Consider the following 27,231-nt stretch of genomic DNA (forward strand, 5'->3'; position numbering starts at 1 on the left):
GTGTGTTCATAAATCTCGTCCCTAACCTACCCCAAACAGCCGGACGGCACGCTTTCCGACGTCTGTGCATCAGGGTGAAAGGCGGAGGGCGCGAAGCGCGCGCCGATTACCGCGGGCGTCGCGACGCGTTGCGCGCGCCAAAATTCGCTCTCCCGGGGGGTGAGGAGGAGAGAGAGAGAGCGGGAGAGAGCGAGAGAGAGAGAGAGGGAGGGAGAGAGAGGGCAGCGATTCTGTCAGAGACGCGCTACAGTCGTGCCGCGCCACCCCTGGGAGTGAGACCGCGTGCGAAAGGCTCGGGAAACACTTGCGAATTCGCATCGCGTAAAAGTTGCGAAAATCAAGTGGGAATTCGCGCTGTGTCGAACGTACGGAGAGCAGATTAAAGCAAATGTCTTCAGTCAGTGCGGGGTCGTTGTAGCCATGCAGCGTTGTTGACGCCCCGGTAGATCATCGATCTTCCCTCCGCGGAATCAATCGCACGTGGGAAAAAGTTCTATGGGGGTAAGTACCTGCCTCGAAGCTTTAATATTTGATACAAGTACACGCACGCATGAAAGCACACAAGCACACGAAATACCGAACGCGTAACGTGGATGAGAACTGCGTGCGAATATATGCTTGGAGATAACGAGCTTGCGGGCAACTTATACGGCCTCTGTGATAATATCGTACTATCGCGAGCTTTTCCCCCCCCCCCCCCCCCCCCCGACCAATTTCAACCCCTCTGAAAATGACAAACGCTTAGCGACTGGGAGCGATATTAGAGCCGGAGTTCAAGTTTTTACGTTCTTCGTTTTATTGGGTGTTTATTTTTTCTTGCCGCGTAGTGCAGTTGGTAGGAAATTCACGCGGTGGGAAATTCGCGAGGGAGAGGTGAATTCGGTACTCGTTTTGCGAAAACACGTACTTAGGAAAATGTGAATTTTTATACTCACCGAAAAGCTTGATACATCGACACCGTTTAAATCAAGTGAGAAACTTTTTTCAAGCATGCCTTGTAACGTACAGTGAGATTTTCATTCAACCGAATTGTTCAAGGGTCAAAGAAGCTCATCATAATAACATCAACATCAACCGGGTAAGCCGATTAATTCTCTCGTTATAGCATCGGAATCGCTTGCCATTCAATTTCGACGCGACGGATCGAACAAAACCGCCTTTTCTCGTCAATGTAAGGATTTTCTACACTATCATCGTTGGTCATATTTCTCGTTGCTGACGTTTTTTTCGACTGCGATTTTCTTTCTGTTCCCCTTTTTCTGTATACTCGTGAAATGTGATAGATCGGCAATTGGTGGAACGTATGAAAAGGATTATAAAAACTCCGTTTCCTCCTCTCCACGCTCTGATACATCGACCTGCCACGTGCCGATTCTGCCGAGGAGCGTACATGAAATGAAAAAGTTTTACGTAGCGTGCAAAGAGAAGAAAAAATACCGCGAGGTGAAGAACACAAAAATTTCGTCTCGTTTCTGGCTATCGAGATAAGAGTCATCCTTCTTTTCACACAAGCTTTTGAAGTCACTAACGTTGACGCGAATGAAAAATTATCGTTTTTTAATTCAAGGATAACTTGGAAGAAGTTTCAAGTTTTCAAAATATAACGAGTACAATATTTTTTTATATAATGCTTTTTCTAAATCCCAGACAATCGCAACATACTTGCAAAATTACGATTATTCCAAAAAACAACACGTTACGTTAACGTTATGTGTAGGTATACCAACTTGAACGTCACGCATCTTTTATCGCGACGCGTTACACAATGCCGGATTTTATTCTTAACCCCGACTTTTCCCTGTCGCGTTGTCGGTGCCTGGCTATAACAGAGCCTGGGAGAACAATTCTATCGTTTGGACAAACGCCAATGACTGCAGGGGAGCTTAATCGGCGAAAGAACCTGTTGACAAGCTCGGAAAGTGCTGCGGCGGTTTGTTAAACGCACACTCGACTACGGAGCCTCGTGCACAACGAACAAAAACAACGAGGATGCAGCTGAATTGATCGGGAATCACGCCTCGGTGAAGTGCTTCGACCGCACGGCGTCAAAAATCGGAGAACACTGTCACAAAACACGGGAAAAATCACTGCGGACGGTTTTCCGGCTGACGCGAATAACTCGCGACTGTTGAAACGTATTTGAACGGCGGTTAAACAGCAGGAAGCCGTTTTTCGAGGCCGATTAATAACGATTCAAAGGCATTTCGGAAACCAAAAGCTGTGCGAGAAATGTTTCGCATTTGGATAAAGTAGAATAATAATAATAATCGACTTGAAGTAATAATTCATTGCGCACGAACCGTGAATAAATTGTATAATTCAAGCAATTGGACGTACGTGTGTTTCAACATTTTCTCATTTCTTCATTTGTCTCTATTTCTGCAATCAAGTTTAAAAAAAAAACGAAGAACGCACTTTCAACGTTGCGAAAATATCGTAATCAACACATGGCTGATTTGCCGACGCGAAATTTTTTCGCGACTTTGTCCTGACTCGTGAACTCGCAGGTGATGATTTTCTGATTACACATACATCCAGATTTTTCAGAATTCCAGCTTTGTATAACAACCGTGATTAATTGCTGTACAATCAATGTGAACTCGATGGTATCGCGATTCGAGTAGTTATTATAAAAGAAAACCGTGACGTTGATCCGATTTTGCGAATCACTTATTCGCGCATAGAAAATGAAACGTTTCATCTCCGCAAAGTATAAAAAAAGTCTCCTTCACCTGGTATGCCTCGCGAATGCAAAAATTTCTATTTTTCCCTCGTGTTCGACCTTCTCGAAGCCAGATGAGATTCGCGTTATTAAGGAAAAACGATGCATAACTTTGGTGACTCCGTGTATACGGGCCTATCCCTGTTCTTCACTGAACAAAAGGTCCTCTCTTATCCTTCTTCTTTTCTTTTCCCCGTCAGTCAGTGAGACGCTGCGAAATTTACGCGGATTCGTCGTGTCGTATACAATCGAGACACGTGACGAGACACCTTCGACTTTTATCATTCCTGATTGGCACCCGTCGGCTTTACAAAGTGTGAGCGTATATTTTCAGCCGTACCGAAAACACAATGACCGTTTGATTTAATCTCGACATTTCCACCCACGCACCGTGTGTTCGTCCTGTACGATTTCTTGCGATGGTCGATCCTCGTTTCCGTAGTACAATTGATTTTCGGAAAGAATCGGAAATACGGGGTAGAGGAGCCTGGAAATAAATTGATGTTTTGTATTGGTAAAACAATACTTTACCAATACATTACATACGAGGTCGAAAATATCGATCTTTCATATATAAATTCTAAGTTCATACTAAAGGCAAGTATTTTTTAGAGCGAAGTTAAATCGGTTACGCTGAGAGAAAGTAAATATGTTCAGATTTCATTGTGACGGAAATATTTCACTTGAATAAGAATTTGTTCAATGATTCATTTGTCATTGGCGAGAAGAATTTATTTCGTTAGATCGAAGTTTGTTTAAGATTTGTGTTAGAATAGATTTTCTCTCAGAGTGCGAATATTTTGGTATGTTCAAAATTTTTTTGGTTCACATTTCGCATGCTAAGCAAGATTAAATATGATGTAATAAAAAACAGCACCAACCGCACGACGAGGCGTCGAAAAATGGCCGAAATATTCTCAAATTTCTTCGAGAATGGAGAGGGAGGGAAAGGAAAATTGAAACTTTCCGCGATATCAGCGGCCGGCAGGTATTGTTACGAAAACACGAATACCGAAGTGAAAATCTTGTACTTCCCGTTAATAAACGAAGCTTTGAGTGAATCTCGGCGATAATCGGTTGAGCTGAATTTTCCGGGACGTGAAAGTTTCACGCGGGAAAGCTCGTGTAGTATCTGCATTCTACCAACGGTTTCGGGGTAATGCGAAACCATGGCGAAACTCTAGTTTCTATCAGACACCAGCCGCGAACCTCCGCCTTTCGAAGAAGTTTCCGTTGTTTTTGATGTAATGCAATCACGCTGCCTGGCTGCTCGTCGGAACAATACTTCATCTCTTTACCTCGGTTTGAACCCCCGCAGTTCCCCTCGTCCATCGCCATCTCGCTTCCTCGCGAATTTTCTCTCTAACGATTCAATTAAAATTGTGAAAAGCAATCCTCCGCATGCAAACCCGCGCCTTTTGGTACCTGGGATACTAACTCGATGTGTATTCGTGCATGTTACGTACATTTGTTACAGGATAACGTTTGTTTCTGCATGCTTTTACGCGCGACGATCAATGCCATGGAATTCTATCCGTGTCGAATTCCGATCTCGAACTTTTCCCACCTGCGGATATATACGTATTATGTGTATAATCGGGTATTCCATATGGAATCGAGCAATTTTTACCCTCGTCATTTTCAACTTTTGATGAAACTTTTTCTCATCTTCAATACCGTCGATGTTTGCCAATGTTTTTTTTTTTGTTTTTCTTTAGAATCACTTCCGAGACACGGATATTCAAGCCTTCTCGAAGTTTTAGTAACTTTTTTCAAATTCCATTTAAGAAAAGTTCTAAAACATCAATGTTTGACCTTATATAAAGATGTCGAAACATTGTAGATTCTATAACGAAAAAGCAATTTTAAATCGCGTGGAACGATGATAATTATTTTTTTACTATTTTTCTTATCACATTCGTCCCGAAACATTTTACTCGAACTTATTGTCAACACCTTGTAAAAATATCTAGTAAGTAATTATTGCGCAAAAGTTGTAAGATTTATTATCGTGATTAATTTACGATCGGGTCAACCTTCCGACAAATTTGACTATTTCTTTATTTTATTCTTTCGTACTGCAGTAATTCTTATCGATTAGAATCTAGTTCACCTTTTACCCTTATGCAAATAACAAAACTATTTAAATATTCGATAAAAGCAATTCAACGTGCCTTTCGTAGAGCGGAAAATGTTTCAGATTTCTTTCTTTCTTTATATTTCTATTACAGTGAACATTGATTATTTATTATTAATCAAAAATTTGGAAAGTAGAAAACAACACGCCGTGACAAAAATGTGAGATTTTCGAAAATCTTTCAAGAATTCAGAAAAAAAATGGAATTCTAACGCCGTTTCAATATTGTCAACTCGAAAGTGGCTCCATAGAAAAAACTTTGTATAAAAAGAGAATTAATTACTCTGCTTTTTAGAAATGCTGCACTATCACGTGAACGAAAGTTTTAACAAAAATTAAAAAGGGTGGGATCTACAAGTCGGTTGATTTCGTATGGAATGACTTATACATACTTACATTAGATCGCGACTTTGGCTTCGTTTAATCTTTAACCGCATTACCGCTTTTTCCGTACCGCATACGTGTTCTGCACCGTCCTACGGGAGTTTCATTGCAAAAACTTGACAAATCGACGATGTTACGCGTTTTTATTCCCCCCCTTTCCCACCCCCGCGCTGCACGTCTACTCGACTATTGCAGAATCGATTTCAAACGCTATTGAATCCCTGCTGTGCGCGAACGACAATTGTAATGTAATAAGGGATGAAACTGGACAGAATTTCACGATCAAGCCGAAGCTATCAACCAGAGTTAACAGCCAAACGCGTCAAACTTTTTGATAATAGAAAAATGCAGATCAGTTCTATCCTCAACGAATTCTATAAAGACATTGAGGGTTCGAGGTGTGACACAAAATTTTGATCTACAGATTTCACTGCCTTGTTCCAATGAACATTAAAACGTTTGTCTGCTAATTCCGGCTGCTAGCTTACGCGCGAAATTCAAACTGTATTTCCTCTATTCGTTTATTCTCCACTTGCAGAATTAAATAATGAAATTCGTGGATTTCGTTAATTCGGTTGCAATGTTTAACGAATTTTTCATTTCAACATATTATTATTGCAGTAATGCTCGATCATTTGCCATCCGCACGTCACGAACGGAGTGTAATTTTGGCCCGGCTTGACATCGCCGGGAATATTTGCAATACGGAGTGAGTGTCGACGTTATGAGAGGTGAAATATTACCGCCATTATACGTCATCACCAGTTTGTAACCGGTTCGTTGAATGCGTTCAAAGGTTTATTACCGGTACACCTTCTACGTTTCTACTACACTTTCGGGCTTAATACTCGGCAACACTTGTTTCAAGTCTTACTTCTTTATTCATTTCCCCCTCGTCGCTCTTTCGTTTTCTTTTTTTTTCTATTCCTTTCCCTTTCTCTTTATTTTTTCTCCGCTCTCTGGATCGCGCTTTATCCATTGACGATGCTCACCGGTTTTTTTTTCAGAACAACTGCGAATATATACGTATATAGGTACATAGGTATACGTATGAACGTATTATACCTACATACTCAGTAGTTGCATTTCTCTGCAGCGAAAAGTAGAACGGACCTTTTCGATCTACGTAAACACACGTGTCCGGGTACGTGCATGATATATATCTATATGAAACAGCGATAACGGCATTGAAATTATATACTTGCGTACGTATATTGATTCGATAAATCACTGATATATCTCTGATATATTTTTGTGCGTGTCTATGTAAGACAATCAATAGTGTATACATATAATGCATATCTATACACTATTGATTATCTTCTCCCGTAAATAATTGCAACGCCCACTGCTCTAATTTCACCGGAAGAACGGTGTGAATTGTATTCGGCGAAGAATCCTGCACGATTCGATGCAGAAAACTGATATGTATATATATATATATAGCTATTGTACCTATGATATAAAGGCGCTTGAAAAAATATTCACCAATCACTCGTTATTATATAATATATATATATGTATAAATTATTTATAGTTATATTTCAATTATATTGAAAAAAAAAGACACTAACGACTATCAAACTTCCTGTGTCAATCGAGCCGGCAACGCCGTCAGCTTGATCATCATCATTACCGATATCGCACAATCCGTAAGATTTTACTTTTCGCTCATTATGTTTTTATCTTTTGTCTTTTTTCTCATTGAACTATCGATCGGTTTATTTAAAAAATCGTTTCGAGCTACCGGATATCATTAATACGGTTCGAATAAATTTTCAATTAACATTCTATACCCACGTTATGTTTTTTATTATTATATAGGTAGTTTATTGCACGCCGCTGTTTCCCCATATGGCCAACAATTCCGGCCTATGTACGTGTATAGGTGTCGCATATATACGTGACATAAATCGTTCGATTGAGTTTTTTCGAAGACGGTAAAATCCGCACACGGTCGCCGATAGAGACGAGTATGCGTTGTAAATTGGTCCGTATGCACCGCATTACGGTTTAGAACACGCCGGCCCGCTATTCTGCGCATCCACCACGCACGGTGGACATTGCCTGCCTATATATTTATTGCGATCGCTTCGCGCGAAATACTACGCTTCAAATTTATAGCCGAGGCGCGTGATTTTTATTTTTATTTTTTTTTTTACATCTTTTTTTTTTCATCACATTTCTCTCTTTTTTTTACGGCATTTTTTTTCTACTTATTGTTCTTGTTTTATGCGTTTTTTATACTTTCCTATACGCTTCCGATGTGTTCGCGGAAAATTAAAACGAGCTTCGTTCGTCCGAACGAGTGATAGATATTGGTTGCTGGTAAACAGATATACGGGAAAATGTGAAAAAAATTGCGATTGACTAGTGGGTTGAAATTTTAGGGAACTAGAAAAATAATAATGATAATAATAAAATGACGAATAAATGAAAAAATACAGACCGATCGAAAAGTACCGCACTGATTGCGAGAAGAGAAATAATATATTTACTCCGTGATTGGTTTTTCGGCGAAATTTAAAATCAACCGTTCCGATGGAAAATTGAAAGCAAAAGAATAATGTGTTAAAAAAAAAAAAAACTTATTTCACCCGAGAAAAAAATAACTGCCGATGATAAATTTCGGGTATTTTACCCTTCGTGTTAGCCTTTCCCCTAGTCGTCGATACACTCTGCACACATATGGATGCCGTCTCTGCACGCTTAGCGCGTAGGAATCGCATTCGAGTAATTGGGATCATGAAAAGTTTGGGTTGTTAGTTGCCGCATGTTGTTTTATTATTATATTACATGTACACGTATACGAACTTTTATTCAACAAACGTTTTGAAAATACGTATACAGATAAGGGATCGTCGAATTGATTAGAATCGTTCCAGATAATACCGTAGTGATAGGAATGCAAAAAAATCTGCATTTTGGCGCAATTTTATTAATAACAACAATGACGGTAATAACGAGGATATGAATTTCATACGAATGTGTATTCAGATTAGCCGAAAAGCGCACACTTCCTAATACATACATATATGTTCAATAATAGTGAAAATGATGATGTAGTATTAAGGTATTAATTATGCGTGAAACGATTGTTTGCTGGGGCGATGAAAATGTTATTATTATTGTAGTTAAACGGAAAACGATTGGTAGTGAAATCATACGTGTACCTGCGGGGCAGTGTGTGACTGCTTGTTTAAAAGGGCGGGAAATTTTGCTGTTTTAACAGAATTAGTATATAACGTATAATAACAGGGATCCGAACGATAACGAAAATCGGTCGAAACTGTAATAAGTAGTTAACGAGAAACCCGCAATGAAATTAACTAACCTAAATCTATCATGGTTTTTCAATGATCATGTTACTCACACGTACTTCGAACAAAATTCAGTATTTTTAATACAGAAAAACGTCGGCTTGATTTTTCCTGCTGTTCTCAGACTTCGACTACCCTGCGCAGCGATGGATTTTATCAAATTGTCGTAAAATCTTTATGACACTTTTAGAACGGTTTGAAACGCGCTTTGCAGGTGCTCTGCGATTGCAGAGTATGCGTGAAAGAGAACGGATTCGTCGAGTAAAAACATTGTTTGTCTGAAAACTGTATTATATGCAAAGAATTTTTGCGAATCGTCTGATTGACCAATTAGGCGGCTCAAGTTTTTGCTGGAAAATCAATTCTTCAGTGACCATTTGGCACGAGTCTTTTTCAATTCTTGACCACATCTACTCGTTACAAAATGCCTTATTATCAAAACCTGATTGTAAAATGGCGACAATTATACTGCTCGGCGCGAAAAATATAAATAAAATCGTTTCTAATCATCCCGTTAGCCTAAATCTCGTATCTAACGCAGACGAGGTTTTCAGGCTCGAGCGTATAACTAATAACTCCATTTACTTTAGCTGCACGACTTAATCCCGTTGATGTCATAGCCGGTTCCGCGTGCAAGACCTCATCTTTAATCAGGTCTGATGGTGTATTCAATTTCCTCGAGTCACGATTTCGAGGATTCTCTAAATTGCCCTAATTTTAAAAGGGGATTCCGTAATTTCGATTATCCTGATTATTGTTCTTTCTATATGCACCGCACAATAAGGGTTGAATTTTATTACCGGGAATCGAGTTTTTCGCTCCCTTTGCTACGAATTGAGAGACGTATTAAATATATGTACCACTTTTTATGAAAATTTAGTTGACCAGACTGCGATCTTTGCGTTCTCCCGAATTTCGGTATTCGGTATTCGGTATTCGCCGCGTGAACCAGAAGCGGATTGTTCCTTGAACGGCTGAAAGTTATTTTTTTTATCTATCTGCTTCTTTTTCTTTTCTTCCGTTTTTTTTTTTGTTTCCCTGCCTCTCGGTCTTTTTTCTGGTAATGAAAAAATATTCGCAAGGATTAGTATACAAAGAGTCGGTCACCCCGATTGAGCATTTCTGTTGAGAGAAATATGCGAGCGGGTCCGGTGTTCGAAATGTCCCATAAAACAACCCTGAACCGGGGCACGAAAAATCTGCAATCCGCAACTTCCCATCCATCGGCGTTGTTTACCGCTATTTGCGTTTTTTTTTTTTTTTTTGGTATTTCAGCGCTTCGCCAATGTTGTTAACGTCTCGTCGAAAAATCGTGTTCTAGGAACATATACGTGTGTAATAAATACATATATATATATATATTTATATGTATATGTATACACATACATATGTGTATAATTTTTTTTTCGCCCTACTAAACGTGCCGCTCGACGTTTAAAAATAATATAACCGTCAATGTTGCGGTGAAAAATACGACACGAACGTGTCGAGAATGACGGATGGCGTATACGCGCTCAGCTATATATATATATATATATACCAAATGCGAAAAACATTCGAATCACTCCCTTGCCGAATTTCATCCGTAGGCTCGCACCCTGTATCATGAATCTGCCGGGAAAGCGTTATTACGTACAATTAGTGTTACCATATTTGATGAAAATCATCTATATAACCGCACACTGTTTTTCCGATGACGCGGTGTTTTCGATCATGGATTTTTTCTGTACATATAACGGCAATTTTTCCACGCTTCCATGTCTGGACATCCGCCAATATTTTTATCCAATTTATTTTTTCTTCTCACGGTACGCGAGACATGTGAAAAATTCAGGCATGAGAAGAGAGAAGAAAAATCTGATTTTCAACGTACGCGCATGTAACGCACGCTCACATATATATCTGTATTATCTATTCGCAATTTCACGTTGAATACTTTTTTCCGCGCCATATCACTGAACCAATTTACGTTATTTGCATCTTTACGAGATGGATCGTAATTTTTTTCTCTCTCTCTCTCCCTCTCCCCCCCCTCTCTTCTTTCACCATGTATATATGTATACAACACAGGGTTTCAATGATTATCCAGCGAATTATAAGGTATATTAACAAGGGGAGAAACAGAGAGAGGGCAAGGGGAAACCGAGCGGAGCGCAAGCAAGTTATCTGCAAATTTGTGGCGGCATCAGCGTGATTTTATTCATTTAGTTCGAACGAATGGTTGGGTTAATACCGCGTTAATAAGTATCGCTTGTATTTAATCGGCGCGGTTCACGTGCGTAGGATGAAGTTCAATTTTTTTCGTCTTTTTTTTTTTTTTTTTAATTCTGTTATTTAATTCGTTTTATTTCTTTTATTTCATTTTATTTTATTTTTTTTTTTTTTTATCGTTACTGTGATTATTGTGATTTTTTTTAATTTTTTTGCTTTGTTTTTGCTCTCGTTTTGTTTTCTGACTGCCACTTCTTTGAACGCTGCCTAACGAGGTTTGCATAATAATGAAAAAGTAACGTGTATCGCCCCCTATAACGGTAATAATGCGAATGGGGGGGGGAGAGATGAACGTCCATTTAAATTCCACAACGTAGTACCGACGCACACGCAGAGTAAAATGGCTTGTATCTGTGACCCGCTGCACACAATACGCAGAGAGCAAAGAGCCGGGGTGGAGAAGAAAAGGGAAAGAGTGAGAGAGAGAGAGAGAGAGAGAGAGAGGAAAAATGGGAAACGAAAAAACGGGAAAGAGCGAAGCGTGGCCAATGGGGAAAAGTCACCCCCTGGAGGCGGTGGGACCGCCGCCGCCCCTCCCCCGTGGAATTCCGCTTTCTTTGCCGGGACGTTCTCATTTCCCGCTAATCGCGATCCATCATCTAATTGCTTCGTAGCAAAGAAAGAAACTTTTACCCCACTATCAAAAAGTCGATCGGCCGACTCGCGGTCCTCCCTTGTAGGTATAAAGACACGACGGCTAAAGAATACATCCCCAACCCCTCCCCTCCCTCCCCCCCTCGCCCACGATTCCCGGTCAAGTGAAAATCTCATTGAAAATCTGACCCCGAGTAAAATATTACCCCCTGCACACTGCAGCCTCTGTGATACATAATACGGACCGCAGGAATTTTTTATTTCAGCTAAACTTTAGTATTCTTATCATTTATAATTAAAACGTATCTCAATTTTTTACATTTTTCTTTCACGATTCCTTGTTGTTTCGGTGTCTTTGATGATCTCAACAGTCTCAAAGTTGCATGTAGTAACATATTTTTACTTTCTTTTTATTCTAAAAAAAAAAAAAAAAAAAAAAAAGAAAAAAAAAACAGATCGAAATGTTATGTTTTTTGTAATATATACTTATTTCATTCGGTTACTTGGATAGAGTCGAAGATGATAGTTTGTGAAAATAATCAGATTTTACAAAGAATATCTTTTCAATTTTAGATATTCGATGCAATACTATTTTCTCTGCGAATATCGTAGAAATGAATTATTTTTTGCACCCGCAGACGCTCTTTAATATATTTTTGGAAAAAATTTCATTCGCGAATAACTTTTCAACAATCAATCAGAGAATTAGAAATCCGTAAACAATTTTCACGTGTGAAAATAGAATTGGAAATCTGTAGAACAACGAAAAAATTTATTGGGAAAATGAAGTTTCAATTTTTTTCTCCCTAATTGCAAATCGAGCAATAATATTTAAGATTCATGGCCAATGTGTGCTTTTTGTATCTCAGTCACATCGCTTGATATCATCTCGAATCGATGGTACCTAGACTCATACGTATATACACATGTATACGTGTAAACGTACACGTATGTTCATATGTATATTATATACATACACGTAGAAATATTCGTCATCAGAATCCGTCACACGGGATGCACATTTAACGAGGTATAGGTATAACAGGTGGTAATCGAAGAGAGATTCTTTGTGTATATACGGGTCATACACATCCATATAGACGAAGGAGAGGGCATCATGATTCATGTTTACTTTTTGCATCAAAGGTAGTTTGAGCGGGTACATAATATAGGGGAGTATAGGGGTTGTTTAAATACGTCCGAGGAAAGCGCATCTTCTCAGTTACAGGGAGGTTTGATCCCGTCAGAAGTTTCCGGTATGTTTATAATCCGCTAATCGGCCATCCCTTCCCTCCTCCTCCTCCTCCTCCTCACCCTCCAACCCCTGCATCCCGGGTCCCACTTTGGCACAATTTAAAAGTTTCACCGTCAGAGGTTATCCCTCTGTCTCCCATTTCCCATCCCCGTTCGGCTCCTACGTCGTTTCGGGTTCATTTTGCGGTTCATAGACCACCAAATTTCCCTTGGATAACGTTTAAATTCTCCACCGAGTTGCTAATATTGTTTCGACCGTTACGAAACTCCGCTTACTTCCATTGTTCTCATCTTCTGCAGCGAATTCGCCGTCTTCGCACCTTCCAAATCGCGTACTCCGAAGTTTAAGCGTGAACGCCCGCCTTCTTTACCCGGGCGTTCTTCGGCTAGGTATATAGGTATAGATATACTTCCAAAAACCCGTTAACTCCGCGACTTTTATTGAGAATATAATTGCTTCGAAACCACAGCCACCGACCTCCGCTTTCCCAGCTTCCTCTCTGCGGGCTACAGGGGATGAAAAATAAAACGAGTAAAAAAAAAAAAAACCGTTTATCTTGTCCATTTTCATCCCCTGCCGCGCGCTGCTCTTTTTGCTCAAATTATTATTCCCCCGCTGTGCTGCCTGCAGGAATGTTTAGTCGTCTTCGACGAGAACCGTGCGTCGATAGGGGTTCGCTGTGTCTACACTAAGGGTTGTAAAATATCTGTATTCTTTTAAATTTCTACATTTTCATATGTGAAAGCTGATTTTTGTCGTATAAGCGATATGTTCAAATAACATGGAAGATATTGGGTAGAATTCCGAGTTTTTTCTGCTCAGTCTTCGTGCACGTAGTAAAGAATGTACCGCATATATTGAAACAGGAATTTATTTACTATCAAATCAGTCTCTCACGTTATTGATTTATCCTTTTTATCCCACAAATTTTTGAATCTTCGAAAAATTGTAGATTCAAGATAACGCACTTATTTTGCATACACATGTTTTAATGCGTCTAAAAAACGCAACTACAATCCTTCCAGTCGGCTGTACGTATAAACAAATTGTCAAAATCAAATCAATAAATTAACGATATAAAAATCCGCAAAGCGTTAAACAATTCTGAAAACCTTACGGTCCCGATATTTCGAAGCCTAAGTAAGCGCTTATAGCCACCGCGCTTCACGAGACAGCCTTCTCGGGGCTGCAAAGGAACGTAGAAAAAGGATAAACGTTATTCACCGTATAATATAACCCCGAAACAATTGGGGTGCCAGACGCATCGTCGAAAGGCCAGGAGGCGTTAACTTGGTTCCAAAGTGTTGCGCCCCCGTGTGAATTCGGGCGTAAAGATATCCTCGGAGATATGTGTGTCCGGAGGGTGGGAAGGACAGGAAAGCGGGGATGAAATGTCGGCTCCCCGCACAAACTCGGGATATGAACTTACGTATCTCTTGCGCGTGTGTGAGCTTCGACGTTACAGGCTTAAAATTAGTCGTAAATTCAGCGTAATATGCAGACGGAACGAAACAGCAGAGAGCATAGAATCGGGAGTTTTCCGTGAAACTCTCCGCTCGTCGCCGGCAAGTAGAGGGAACAGGCGTCGAGTGATGAGTTTCACAGAAAACTCCCGGTGAACCGAAAGCTAGGAGCCTGCGTGAACTGTAACCGCTGGTTGAAAATTGAATAAATCAGAATCGTCGGGGATTCAAGCGGGCGTGCAGCGACGTGTAGTTAGCCTGCAGAAGACGGGGGGGGGGTATCAGAAAAGTTAGGCAAACAAGGAGCACGTCGCGTTTCTCCGTTCTCCCAGCGGTTTCCTTCATTGCGAGATGTGCCAGTATCTGAGCTCGCGGAACCCTTCTCGAAATACTAATTCAATATCGACTCCCTTTTCCTGCACGCCCTCGATCCTCCGACCTTTTCTCGGGACACCGAAATCGAGTTAGCTGGCTTGAACCACGGGACAAACTTTCCACCGTGTTGCTCACCGCGGATAAATGAATGTATATATCTGGGTATGTTTACACATCACGTTGCAGGGGATGTGAGAGGATCATGCCGGTCGAAGTAAACTTTTTAATTCGATAAACCGAAGTAAAATATCAGCTGGTCAGCTCATAATTTTCTGAAACATTTCCGGATTTTTTGTTTATTTATTTGTTATTTTTTTTTGTTTTTTTTTACAGAAACTAAAGAGGTCGGTTAATTATCGTTCCGTTGTCATGGTTTTGAAAATTCTATGCTAAATCTGGTTATTATTATGTTGTACGTGAAATGCAGGCTTTCCGCATTTGGATTTGATTGTACGCGTTACAGTTTGCACATATTTTTTGTTTTTTTAGATATCATCAAATTACATTACGAAGTCAGAGTATCCTTGTACAGATTGTAGAATATATACGAAAAATCGAAACGCACATACAAAAAGTTTTTGTGTGAAATTGACCACACAACTCCAGCGAATAGGCAATCGAATTTTGTACATTTGTATACAATTTGTATTGCCATGTATTTGAAATGTAACTTTGATTGTCCGCGTGCTGGCGTTAAGCGGTGAGTTTCACATAATTCTTTACTTACATGAGTTTTTAGTATACCGTTCGGCATTCTTAAAAGTATCACTGAAATTCCCTGTTATACGATAGTTTCCGTGTTTTCTTGTGCGTGAGGCGAATTGCACAATCTGCGGAAATATCGTTTGGTATGGAACCAAGTATAACTACATAAATCCGACGTTCGGTTCATCTCCAAAAAGTTTTCCTCTACCCCAGGTTTGTGTGATTTATATGGTGATTTTTGCGGAACGTATCTCTTTGTGCGTACATATATATATGTACACACATATTCCTTTATTAAAAATAACTTTTGAAAAAGTAGATTTATCATAAATTGATAAGACATCTTTTTTTTCAAGAGTGTTCACTTACTTACAACAATACGTTCTGGTCTTATCGGCAAACTAATGCGTTGAAGAGTTATAAAATTCCAGAGTTAACAAAAAAAAAAAAAAAATATGTACCATTGTTACTTAAATGAGAAGCACAAAATCGCGATGTGACGCCTCTAAATATTAATACACAGAGCTTTTTCGACCTATCAAACAATATTGTCGGCTTGAATTTTGAAAAAAAAAAATGTCTATTATACATAAATATATATAAACTAGGCCACTCACCCTGCAGCAGATGTGATATATAGCGGAGAGTTTGCGAGGTCCGAAGCGAAGAGAATTGTTGAGCGATGACAGATGGCTGGTCTGAAAAAGAAACGAAAATCGTCGAAATTTCAGAATTGAGGAAAATTAGCCGGTGAGTTAAGACGACGCGGATTTATCGCTTCGCGGAGAAACGATTCACGGCGAAGGAAAGGGGTGAACGCGAGGAGAAACGTTGCAGGGTCTCATTCCGCGAGCAGGATATGCAGACGGCGTGGCGGAGGAGAGGATCCTCGAAACCGAATCATTTTATTTCACGGAAGGACGGACCCGTCGGTCACAGGAGTAGATCTCCCTTGGAAAGACGCCTTCGGGATACAAATACCTTTGTACACCCCCCGAGACCCGCCGCTACGACGGGCTCAGTGTTAAATAAATCGATGTTTCTTTTCGGAGGTCTCGACGCTCATAGTTTAGGGTCGGTTTATCGGCTCTAGGCTCTACGTGATGAAAAATTGCGAATACGCGGCACGACTGGCTCGAGGAATGCGACCAGGTAGACCCTCGACGAAACGATCGTTTCCGGTGTTGCTGGTCGATGTGGAAAAAAAAAAACAAAAAAAAAAAAAAAAAACATTTCTTACCCCACGAAGTTGGAGTTAGTAAAGCAGACCTGATGAGCCGTTGAAATCACCGTTGTTTTGCAATTTTTAAATCACTTCAAAGTCGCTCGATTTCCGAAACATGGAGTCAAAACTGGAGGGTTAGAACACCGAATTTTTAGGGACGCAAAAATCTGTTTCATGGAATTTCAAAATAAGGAAATATGAAACATAGAAAGTCAAAACGATACAATGATTGTGATTTTCTGTCATTCATCTTTCGACTCTTCAATTGATTTATAATTGGTATTTCTGAATTTTAAAATTCTATAACGAAATAGATTTTCGGATTATCCGGAATTCGATATTGCGATTCTTATGTAATCTAATCCCAGGTTTTCAAATAAACGATGTTTATAAGTTTTCTGTAAACGTTTCTGCGTTTCCTGTCAATAACGAGGGAAAGTGCCCGAGCTATTGAAATTTCGACAAAATTTCGAATCCGTTCGACTGGAAGAACGAAAGGACGTGGAATCCGTGACGTAATAGCAATCGCGATAAGCTGCCTGAGTAAACCTGAGCATCCGGTTCGAGACGGATTTCGCAACGGAAGTTATAGCTCGGGGCACTTTCCACGAAGAGGGAACGTACAACGTCCTTACACAGAATTGTGATAGGCACGTTCGGGGGTGGACTTTTGACGCATTTACACAACAGCGGTACGAATCGGTCGTGTGTTCGTGACAGGAGGAGAACAGCGCTAACCAATTCCGACGAAGAGTTTAATCAGACGAGAAGAGGAGTCTGCAGAAACTGTTTGTGTCTGCCTGGCACGCGCCAATATCACGTGTATGGAGCAGCGAAGGGACCTGAAACGAAGGAGCGAACGAAGAAAGGAAGAAAGGACGAAAGGAAGGAAGGCAGGCAGGAACGGTTGCGTCAAGGTGCCACTCGCAGATGCTGTTCGTCTGCAGAGGCGAAGGCAGCCATTGCTGATCAGATTACTCCTGACGAAGAAGCGGAGGAAACGGCGAAAATGCTAAGCAGCTTTCATTCGGCCCCCGAAATTGCTCTCGGAGTGTTTTCACACCGGATCGGGTAAGGACACCCCGTAGAATTGGTAGCCGGTCGGTTCCTCCGATCCTTCGGGACCCGGTTCAACGCTCGTCCAGCATTCCGTTCGGAATGTCGATTTGTTTCGCGTCACCTTTTGCCCTTTCATTTGTCACTTGACGGACGCCTTTCGGCCCGGTATGCCGGTAGTTCTGACTTCTCGCGCGAAGGAGAACAAACGTTATTCCCGAATTTTGCCTTGGAATATAAATCACGCCCTCGACGAACATCTTTTCCAAGGAACGAGTTACGATTATTCTAACTTTTATTTTATTTTACTTTTTTTTCACAATAGAGGAGAGTAACGACCGTGTTGTAAAATAATTTTATCCTCCATAATCGAAAGCGTGATCAGGGGATGATGAGTAAATGATTGACGAATATGATCTTTCAACTTTGTTGGTTGTTTATCGGACAGTAAATTTATACTAAAAAGCTCGAGCCAACGAAACGGAACAACCGAACGGTTTTTATTTACAATTTTTTTTTCGCTCCTCCTTGTACTTCGAAAAGTTTATCAAACGGAAGTTAGGCTTTTTCCTATACTCCGGACGCTCTCCGAGTGTAACTCATGATTCCGAGTGTATCCTATATCAATAGACCGCGATGCCTTCCTTCTCTCTCTCTCTCTTCCGATTTTTCTTCTTTTCTGCTTTTTTCATCCCCCTCAATCCCCCCTCGTTTTCTTCCTGTTGTCGTAATTTTCTCTTCATCCTCTTCACTCGGAGTTTCTTATTTCCCGCAAGACACGACTTTATAGTTAGAGACGTGACAGCAGATACTCCAAAGACTTCTTCGCCCTGCTTGCTGCTGCCGCTGCTGCCGGTGGTGCACGAACGGCCAAACTCTCGCGGTTTGTCGACGGTAATAGTTTTCCCCGAACGTTCTTAGATTCTTTTATCAACTTCACCTGTTCGTAATTCCCTCAGCATTTTCTATATACCCGGCTGCCGTATCGTTCCCCTCTTTCCCTCCACCTCTCGTCCCATCGTCTCTTGCTCTCTTACTCGACGTTCTCGTCCATTTTATTATATTTCAATCGATTTTATTCATCGTACATTATTGCCTTTATTTTTACCTTTCATTTATTATTCTGCCTGTTATATATTTTATATTATTATTATTAATTATTTATTTCTTTATGCCTATTTCTTTGCTTCCTCTTCTTCTGTGATTCTAGTCAAGCTTTATTTCTCATCTTACCGATTGTTTTACCGTACCTTCTTTTACTATACAATTTATCCCTGTATATATATTATCTATTTTGTATATACCGTGTGAGAGGACTTGTTCCATGGCGAATAAATGCTTCGCTCTCCCTCTCTTTCTCTCTCCCACCCCCGTCATTTGCTCGTCTTCCACATACCGCTATTTAGATAAGCAGAAGTTTCAACAGTGCGTAAAATAAAAACGAACTTAATACCTAGCCGGTATATACAGGCTCCAGAAAAGAAATTCATATATTTATATACGTTACGATACATCCGCGAGGTGTAATGTGATTAATGAAGTTGAAAATGTCTTTTTCTCTCTCCGATTTTTATATATGTATATAAAAAGATGGTTTTGTTTCAACATTTGTAAATCCTACGGTTAACTTTTCGTTCGTGGTTAATAACCATTCCATATTTAAACAAATAACAACAACAACAACAACAACAACAACAACAACAACAACAACAACAACAACAACAACTACAACAACAAACTAACAACAATAATAATAACGATCATATTTTTGCGACTGTATAACCCGACAGTTGCCGGAGGCTTAGATATTTCGCAAACAGTTTGTCCAATGAAAACGAGAGGAACGAAAATAATGAAAATAATTGAAAATTTTTCGTGTTCCAGGAGGCGCGCGTATGGAATATGCGTGTAAATATTCCGTGCCAGGATTGTTAAAAATTTCGTGCGCGATACCGTACAGAACCGATGCCCTAATTGACGGATGGTCGTTGTAAATTGAACCAATTCCCCTGGAGCTGCTGCATGTTGTAGACGTTGAAAATTAAGGGGAGGATAAGGCAGGTAGGTAAAGAACGAGCAGAATCCCGTATCTCTCGCTCGTATACGGATACAAGTTGTAAGCGAATCCTCGAACCGTTTCGGACGGGCGCATCGGGTTCAAGAATCGGATATACATATACATATAACGTAGAAATAGCCGGCGGCGGGCTTTCTCGACGATTCCGGGGAACCGCAGCTTACAGCCGTCAAAAGCTCGTGACGGAGGAATTCAAACACACGTCGTCACGGTAAACACGCGCACCGGGCACGATGGCAAGGGGTGGCTATCGCGTGTATCATCACTGATTGAACCCTCTCGGGGTCCCGAATAGATTCGTCGTATTCGGTTAGCGCTCGACGGCGACGCCGCGGGATGACGTCCGAGCTTCTGCCGGGGGTGGGGGGGGAGGAGTCGAAATGGGGGGTGAAGTTGGGGCGGTAACAGGTCGGACGTCCGGCGGTCCGTCACCCCGCCGTATCGCCTTCCACCCCCGTCACGCCGCCGTATCGTCGAGTATATACGCGAGCACTGAATATGCATATATTCGGCTCTATATGCATACGCGTACACATATATTATATATATCATATACATGCATAGACGTATAGGTATACGTATAGGACATACGTAACTGCGGAGCGCCAAAGCGCCATTGACGCCAGTTCAGCGGCTGCCCCCCGACGATTTATGGCGTGCATATGCGTGCGGATGACGACGCGCGATCCCCGCTCGTGTTTATTTACACGCGTGTATTGCCCCTCGTCAGAGGACGACGACGATTTTGACTGCACGGTACGTTTTGACGTATTGCCGTCTGCTTGGGGGAAATTATAATTAGCCTCCTCCTCCTCCTCACCCCCCCGAGCAAAGGAACGAACCATCCTCCACTTTGACCAAACCTACGATCGATTTCTGGCATCGCTTTTTGCTCGATTCTCACGGCAATTACACCCTCGTCTCCGATTCGAGCTGACTTGTGAGTTTTTATTTTATTTATTTTTTTTTTTCGTTTATAAAAAAATTTCAAAGTTACGCTGCACCGACGTCGCTTTTGCCGTTATCGATTCTGGACATCGTAGAAAGTGGTCCGAGCATCATCGATCTGTATCTGCGTGTGTCATCGTAACGATGATTTTGCATTAATAAGAGAGCGCAATTTTCACATCGATCCGAAACTTGTGCGACTGTTGAAAATTTCTTACGTTACTCCGTGCAAATTTCAAAATATTCTTGCGAAAAGAATAAAAAAATGAAAAAATATCCCAAATTTGCATCAACTGGTTTCGAGTTGATGCAAATTTCGGCTCACTTCGACCAAAACTTCGAGGAGAAATTTGTATATAATATATGGACTTGAATTTATATAATGGACATATATATATATATATATATATATATATATATATATATATATATATATATATATATATATCCATAAAAGGAGTCGGCAGAACTTTGGAGACTATAAGGGTAGACGCAACTTATTACATCTGCAGGTGCCGCTCTGGTTTTTTTTTAAATTTCAGATCATAAATTGGGTATACGTGGCTCATGCAACAGTAAATCAAGTGCGTAGCGTACCGTCGTGAATTTCAGATTTTATTCACTCGGTATCAATGAAGAGCGTAATAACGGAAATATCGAAGCGCCGTCTCCTGGAAACTACCCATAATTTCATACACCGACGGTTTCCCGGTTTTCCCCGGAATTTCAAAAGCGTTCTTGCGTAAAAAGCGGCGCAAATTTCATGAATATAATCGGAATTCCGAGTAACCATAGAGAGTTATATCAGAGCGGAGTAATCAATATCATTTCACTGGACAAGGAGAGGAACTTTCTATGTATAAAACGTATCTAATGATGTCCCAAAATGCGGCAAGATCACAAAGTGGGGTTTATATAGGTATTTAATACGCATACCTGTATAACGTACGCGCTTCACGTGCTTTTGTTTGAAATTTATTTGGTGTCGAGGAAGAAGAGAAGAGGATGTTTTATGCCTTGCCAAAGCTTGGCGCGGGAATAGACCGCGATTCGATATAATATGAACCTCCTCTTCGAGCACCTGAGTACTTCGGGCGTTTCCAACGCGCTTTGTACAACTTTCGTTCATCGAACGACGCTGTCGGATACAAGGTTTTATATCTTGTACCTCCTGGCAACAGGTAATTTACTACGCTAATTAAATCACTCTCAAACCGGCGTTTCTGCAGGAAACGGCGTTTTGCAGGGCATGCGGAAGCGGTGAAACGAGCTTCGTTGAATGCAGCCCGGGAGACGGGCGAGAAGAAGAAATTTCGCAGCGGATGGACGCGTTTCGCAATCTTTATATCGTATCGCGACTATACATATATCGTTATACGTCTCGATCCGCAGATGCACTCCATGCAAAGTCTCGGAAGTCTTGACCAGCGTTAACACCCGGAGGTACTAAACCCTGTCGTTAAGTTAAAACTGCCTCGTCCTAACTCGGCAATGGATTACATCCCAAAAGTTCTTCGGGCATCGGATTAATTTCCCTCGGCATTGTTCTTGGAAATGCTGCAAGGGTTCATGGAATTAAACCTGTAACGTCGTTCGTCTCGATCGCGGCGCTTCGGATTCGTTGACGGTTGACACCTCGGAGGCACTCGGGCCGAAACATCCAAGTCTCTCCGATTGAGGGAAGCAATTATAGGACGAAAGTACGAGTTTCTTTATCTCTCTCGAGTAACTTGAATTCCGGCGATTTTGAAAAATTTGTAGGTTTAGTTTTTCAAAAAAACAATTGGTTAATCTGATCGTCCGATACTCGCATCCTGCAATAATCTTTTTTTTTTTTTATTTGCGACGTAACGGTTCCCTCAGGACCTTCTTTCTGTTATTAAACTGGTTTTTCTCCACATCGTAAAATTGTGACCGTGTAATCCGTGATCGTGAAAAGCTTCGTACGTCGAATTTATGATAAATTATCGTAGTTTTCGACGGTGAAAATCCCTTGGTATTACAGACACAGGTATACGTGACGAAACGCGGCTTTAAATTACAACGGAAGCCGAAAAGTTTCGTTGATTAACCATCTTGAAATTCGGATCTATCCGTATTATAACCACGTATGCATACCTACGTATAGATCCGTTACACGGCTGAACACGAGGCAGGTCGTGTGAAGATATTTCCGCCTATTATTTGACACACATGCAAGCTCGGATCTCCGTTCTTCCATATATTCCATCTTCCTGATTTAGATCAGGTTTAAAGATAGTCGAGAGGATGAGTAACTTTGCAGGTATATCATCGGCGCTTCGCGTGCCTGCTAATAGGAGAGAGATTGTTATCCCTCGGCGTTTCGACGAGCGTACGAACGACGCCGTCATTACTATCGGGAAAGAATATTTCCACCCCGTGCGGATCGTTAGCACAAAGAAGAAACACCGGGTCTTTTTACTCAGCGTCCTTATGGATGGATCTTCTCCTTATTCTACAGGGCGATTCCTCGTATCATATTTAACACTCGACTCGTCGTTACTAACGAGAAGCGTACGTGTGCAGCCGTGCGGATACCTAACGATTCTTTTCAAATGAGTATAAGGAGAAAATGGAGTATTTTTCTTGGGTCGAAAAAGGAGGGAAACGAAAAAACACGCCTTCTAATTTCCTTGCGCAGCTTGCACGGGGTCGCATCTGTTCTTCGCCGGGTCGTACGCTCGGAAATATGCCCGATGGACAAAACCCAGCTGAACGTTCGAGGACAAGAGGAGTACGATAATGTATATAAAGCTGTACCTACACTGAAAAAACATCAGTGCCGAAGAAGGCGTTATTTCGTTTGCTAGATTCACCTATGTTTCTTTGTTTGAAAATATTTTTGTCGTTTCACTGAACGAAATTCACTGTCGCGCTGGTTGAACTACGAAAAAATAGAGTATAGGTGAAAGTAATACGCAACCCCAATGAATTTGATTGAAATTCTATTTATTGGAATACGATTCGTCGCGTTACAATGAAAGATTTTTACATATTCCTTACAATTTACAATTATAATTCAATCGAGCCATAGCAAGTCAAATCACTTGTTCCGCAGCGCAGTTTTGAAAAAAAAAAAAGTTAGTGCCGTTACGTCCTCGGTCCCTCTTCACACTCACTCTCCCTCTTCGTCTCTCCATATCACCTGGCTATCACCTTCTCTGTGCTCTCCGCACTCGCCGACGCTTCATTCCGTTCGTCCCAAGACATTTCTCACCTATCCTCTGAAATACACACTTTGTTTCTCCTGTTCCGTGAACTTCATCACAATAAACTATAATAACGTATAACTAATATTCTAAACACACTTGAAGTTACTCAACCCTCATCGCAACCTCCGGTTGTCCTAGAACGTAAAAGCGCAGCCGAATAAGTCTATTCCATACCGCTGGGGAATAATCGACCTTAAAACCGTTACAGCGCTGTTACTTTTTAGTTATAATCGGATACTTTAATGAGGAAATAATATTGCAGCACGTGTAAATCGCCTGAAAAACGTTTAATGCCTCTTGAGATATCTTGAAAATATATTATAACGGAAACTTGTCGGTAATAATTATTCACGTACGTATACATAGGTATTATACAGCTGTAGAAATGAACTCGAGTACCGAGAACGGATGGTGATCGTTTCATCGCGGAAAAACCGATCGTGAGGGATTGTTTGAAGGTCTGTTGAATTCCAGTGTTTCTCGGGTTAAGAATTCCCTACATTAATTTACAGTGTGATCGATTCTGAAATTTTTGTAGATATCCCGGCGTTTTTTGATTTATCTATGTGACAAAAAATTGGCAATACAACGGAAAGTGAAAAAAGTGAAGTTATACTTTATGATGTTACACAAGCGGTAAACTGAGGAAACAATTTAATTCGAGTAAATAGGAAAAAGAAATAGAAACAGTCGCGAAGTGTATCACGTAATGTTTTTATCATCCTATTTCCACGTATGTGTTGAGCTTAGACGGATTATAAAGGAATTACAATGTGCGAGAAGAACATAATCCTTGCGAAACGAGTCTGTTACGAGGATTATAACACTGGCTATATGAGAATCCGACGACAATTACATAGAGCGGATATAAAATTTCAGAAAAGCTTTCGCTAATAAACCATTCGCAATCACGAGGATCAAGGGATCACTTTTATACGCAAAAATTGTTTTGCCCGCTGGGGATTTGCAATTCAAGCTATTTCAATTCGTGCCACATTTCACCAAATCGCTCTTCGTTTTTTTTTCTATACGTTTCCTTACGATATCACATCTATTACATATGTATTTTATAATTTTTCTCTTCCTTCCCCTATTTTTATCATCCGACTGCAAACTACCAACCGTATATCAAGGGGTTTTGAAGGGCAAAAGAAAAACATGTTTTCTGTATGTTTTCTGTATTTTTTTGTTTTTGTTTTTTCATCATAATAAAAGAATTATTGCATTCAAACTTTAGGCAGGTAAAAGAACAATATTTTATTAAATTTTCATCCAAAATGATCGAATTACACCTTAGAAAAAAGCATCCTCGCGGTGATCAGGATAATTCGTGACAGCTTTATCTGTAATAAAAAAACCAAATATCGTATAGCTTGTAATTAAACGAGGGATTTTTAAAAAAATTTAAACTTGAACTTTAGATAGTCTTATGCAAAAGGGTACAATTTTTGGTAAAATCTAGACCATGCGTTGCCTAGTAAAATAAGATGTGACCGAAGTAAATAAAAAAATAAAAATAAAAATAAAACAAATCCTTCTTTCAATCACTGACCTATCAAGAAAAAATATTTGGTTTTTTAATTTGAGATAAATCCATCGTGACTTATCCAGATCACCGCGACGACATTTTTTTCCAACGTGTGTCCAAAAACCTGTTTTCAACAACTGACTTTTCAAAATTTTTCGATAAAAATTTTACGAAATACCGATCAAATACTCTTCTTGTACATGCCTAAAATTTGAATGAAATAATTCTTTTATTATATTGAAAAATAAAAAAATAAAAATATTAAAGTATATTTTTTTTTGCTCTTCAAAACCCCTTAAGCTGCTTCATTTTTTTTTCCACACCGATCCCGACAAACCTTACGAGTCAATCTCGATCCTTTCCCCTCAATCTGCATGTGGAAACATCCCGTGCCGTTCACGAGATTATTAGGTTCTCGACGCACGTCAGCCGCACGCGTGCTTCCGCGTATGCAAATGCAAACAGGGCTCCACGCTTAGTTGTGTACGGTTACAGTTGGTTACGGACGATATCGGGTGGCGCGAGGTTTCAGCTAGACGCGACACCACGATTATCACCACTTACCGCATGCGGCGTGGCCGCGCGGAGACTAGCATGCACCGTACGTGATGTACTATGTATAAGCTGCGGGACGTTGATCGTGTGTATTTTTAATTCCAAGTTAAATCGGTAGAAATTCCATTTTCCAAATCTCGGGTAGCGATGTATAATTATAACATCAATTAAGGTCGGAATCGAATCGGGATTAATTATTGATCGGTTGACTGGTAAGAGTTTTTCCAGTTCTCGTGCCAAAACTGGAAGCCACGTATAACCGGTCAAGTTGCAACAAAATTGGCACCCGGGATTTTTTATGGATCCCTGATTTAATTTCAGAAGTTATTTTTAGAATTTGCCACCCCTTGAGGGTGAAAATAGGGGTAAGTCGAGTTAAATTTTCAGTCCTGTTGTTAGTTTCATTGCTATAATGATACAGAAAACCGAGTAACAAGATTCAAAAGACTTATTACACTTCTTCTGAAGCCATTTTGGATCTTTCATAACGAATTTTTCAATTCTGTTTTAAAATTTGGATTCGGCGACCCCCAAAACGCTCGTGTACGTACCAGTTTCGTCCAAATCCATCGACAAATCTCGGAGTTATTAAAAAATGTACGTAAACGATCCATTACCAATCAACCGGCTAACAAGTTTTATCTCAATTGATCAAAATGATGCTAAACGACGATCGACAAACTTCTGTCGATTTAGGATCAATCGGTCTAGACTAAGAGTTACAAAGAGAAGAAAAGGATTTTAAAATCCCCGGCGATGTTATTTGCGCCGATGTTGGTGAAAACGAATGAAAAAATAATCCTCATGCTATAGGTAAGAGATAGAAATAAATGAGTCCACAAACATAAGGTATCAATGTGAAAAATCAAGTATTTTATAATTACATAGAAATTTCAAGCCACGATTAAATCCCGGTATTTTCGATCGGATTCTAATATCGCTGAGTTCGTCATTTTTTAAAAACTGCAAGGAAAATTACGAATCGCGAGACCAGAGAGGTGCCTAATCATTTATCGTTTCAGCGGAAAATTCAAATACAGCTTGAACTTCGAGTGGCCAATTATGACGGTATCCGTCTCTCTCTCTCTCTCTCTCTTCTAGATAAGGAGACGAAGATGGGGCGACGAAGCGAGACAAAGAAAGTGCAGGGGGTGAGGGGGTGAGAGGGAGGGAGAGCGAACGGTACAGAATCACCGAGAATTGGGAGATTCGCGTCCGGCAGTGTAGAATTGCGATAGTATATTGAGCATTGTAAGTAGCGAATGCCCACTCTATGAGGCTAGACAGCGGAGCCAATCATTCCGGCATTGTTAAGCCGGCGTGCGAACCCATTTATCAAGGCTTCGCGTGTAGAATATACCATGTATACGTAATGTATAGGAT

At 40.5% G+C, this 27,231-nt stretch overlaps 2 protein-coding genes across 4 annotated transcripts in view; one reads left to right on the top strand and one right to left on the bottom strand.

Annotated features, from left to right (window-relative positions):
- Window positions 1-27,231, bottom strand: part of LOC107223319 (4-coumarate--CoA ligase 1) — a 73,815-nt gene that overhangs the window by 35,197 nt on the left and 11,387 nt on the right. The window contains exon 2 of the mRNA XM_046746631.1: window positions 15,844-15,924. The gene's annotated coding sequence lies outside the window, so the exon portion shown is untranslated. The remainder of the gene's footprint in view (window positions 1-15,843; window positions 15,925-27,231) is intronic.
- Window positions 1-27,231, top strand: part of LOC107223320 (lachesin-like) — a 99,551-nt gene that overhangs the window by 32,135 nt on the left and 40,185 nt on the right. The window contains exon 1 of one of the 3 annotated variants that reach the window (XM_015662968.2): window positions 263-501. The exons of the other annotated variants lie outside the window; for them this stretch is intronic. Within the exon in view, the coding sequence (XP_015518454.2) occupies window positions 496-501 (6 nt within the window). The 5' untranslated portion in view covers window positions 263-495. Of the gene's footprint in view, window positions 1-262; window positions 502-27,231 lie in introns of those variants that run through there. 3 annotated transcript variants of the gene reach the window in all.

Source organism: Neodiprion lecontei, chromosome 1 (assembly GCF_021901455.1).
Source record: "Neodiprion lecontei isolate iyNeoLeco1 chromosome 1, iyNeoLeco1.1, whole genome shotgun sequence".
NCBI lineage: Eukaryota > Metazoa > Arthropoda > Insecta > Hymenoptera > Diprionidae > Neodiprion > Neodiprion lecontei.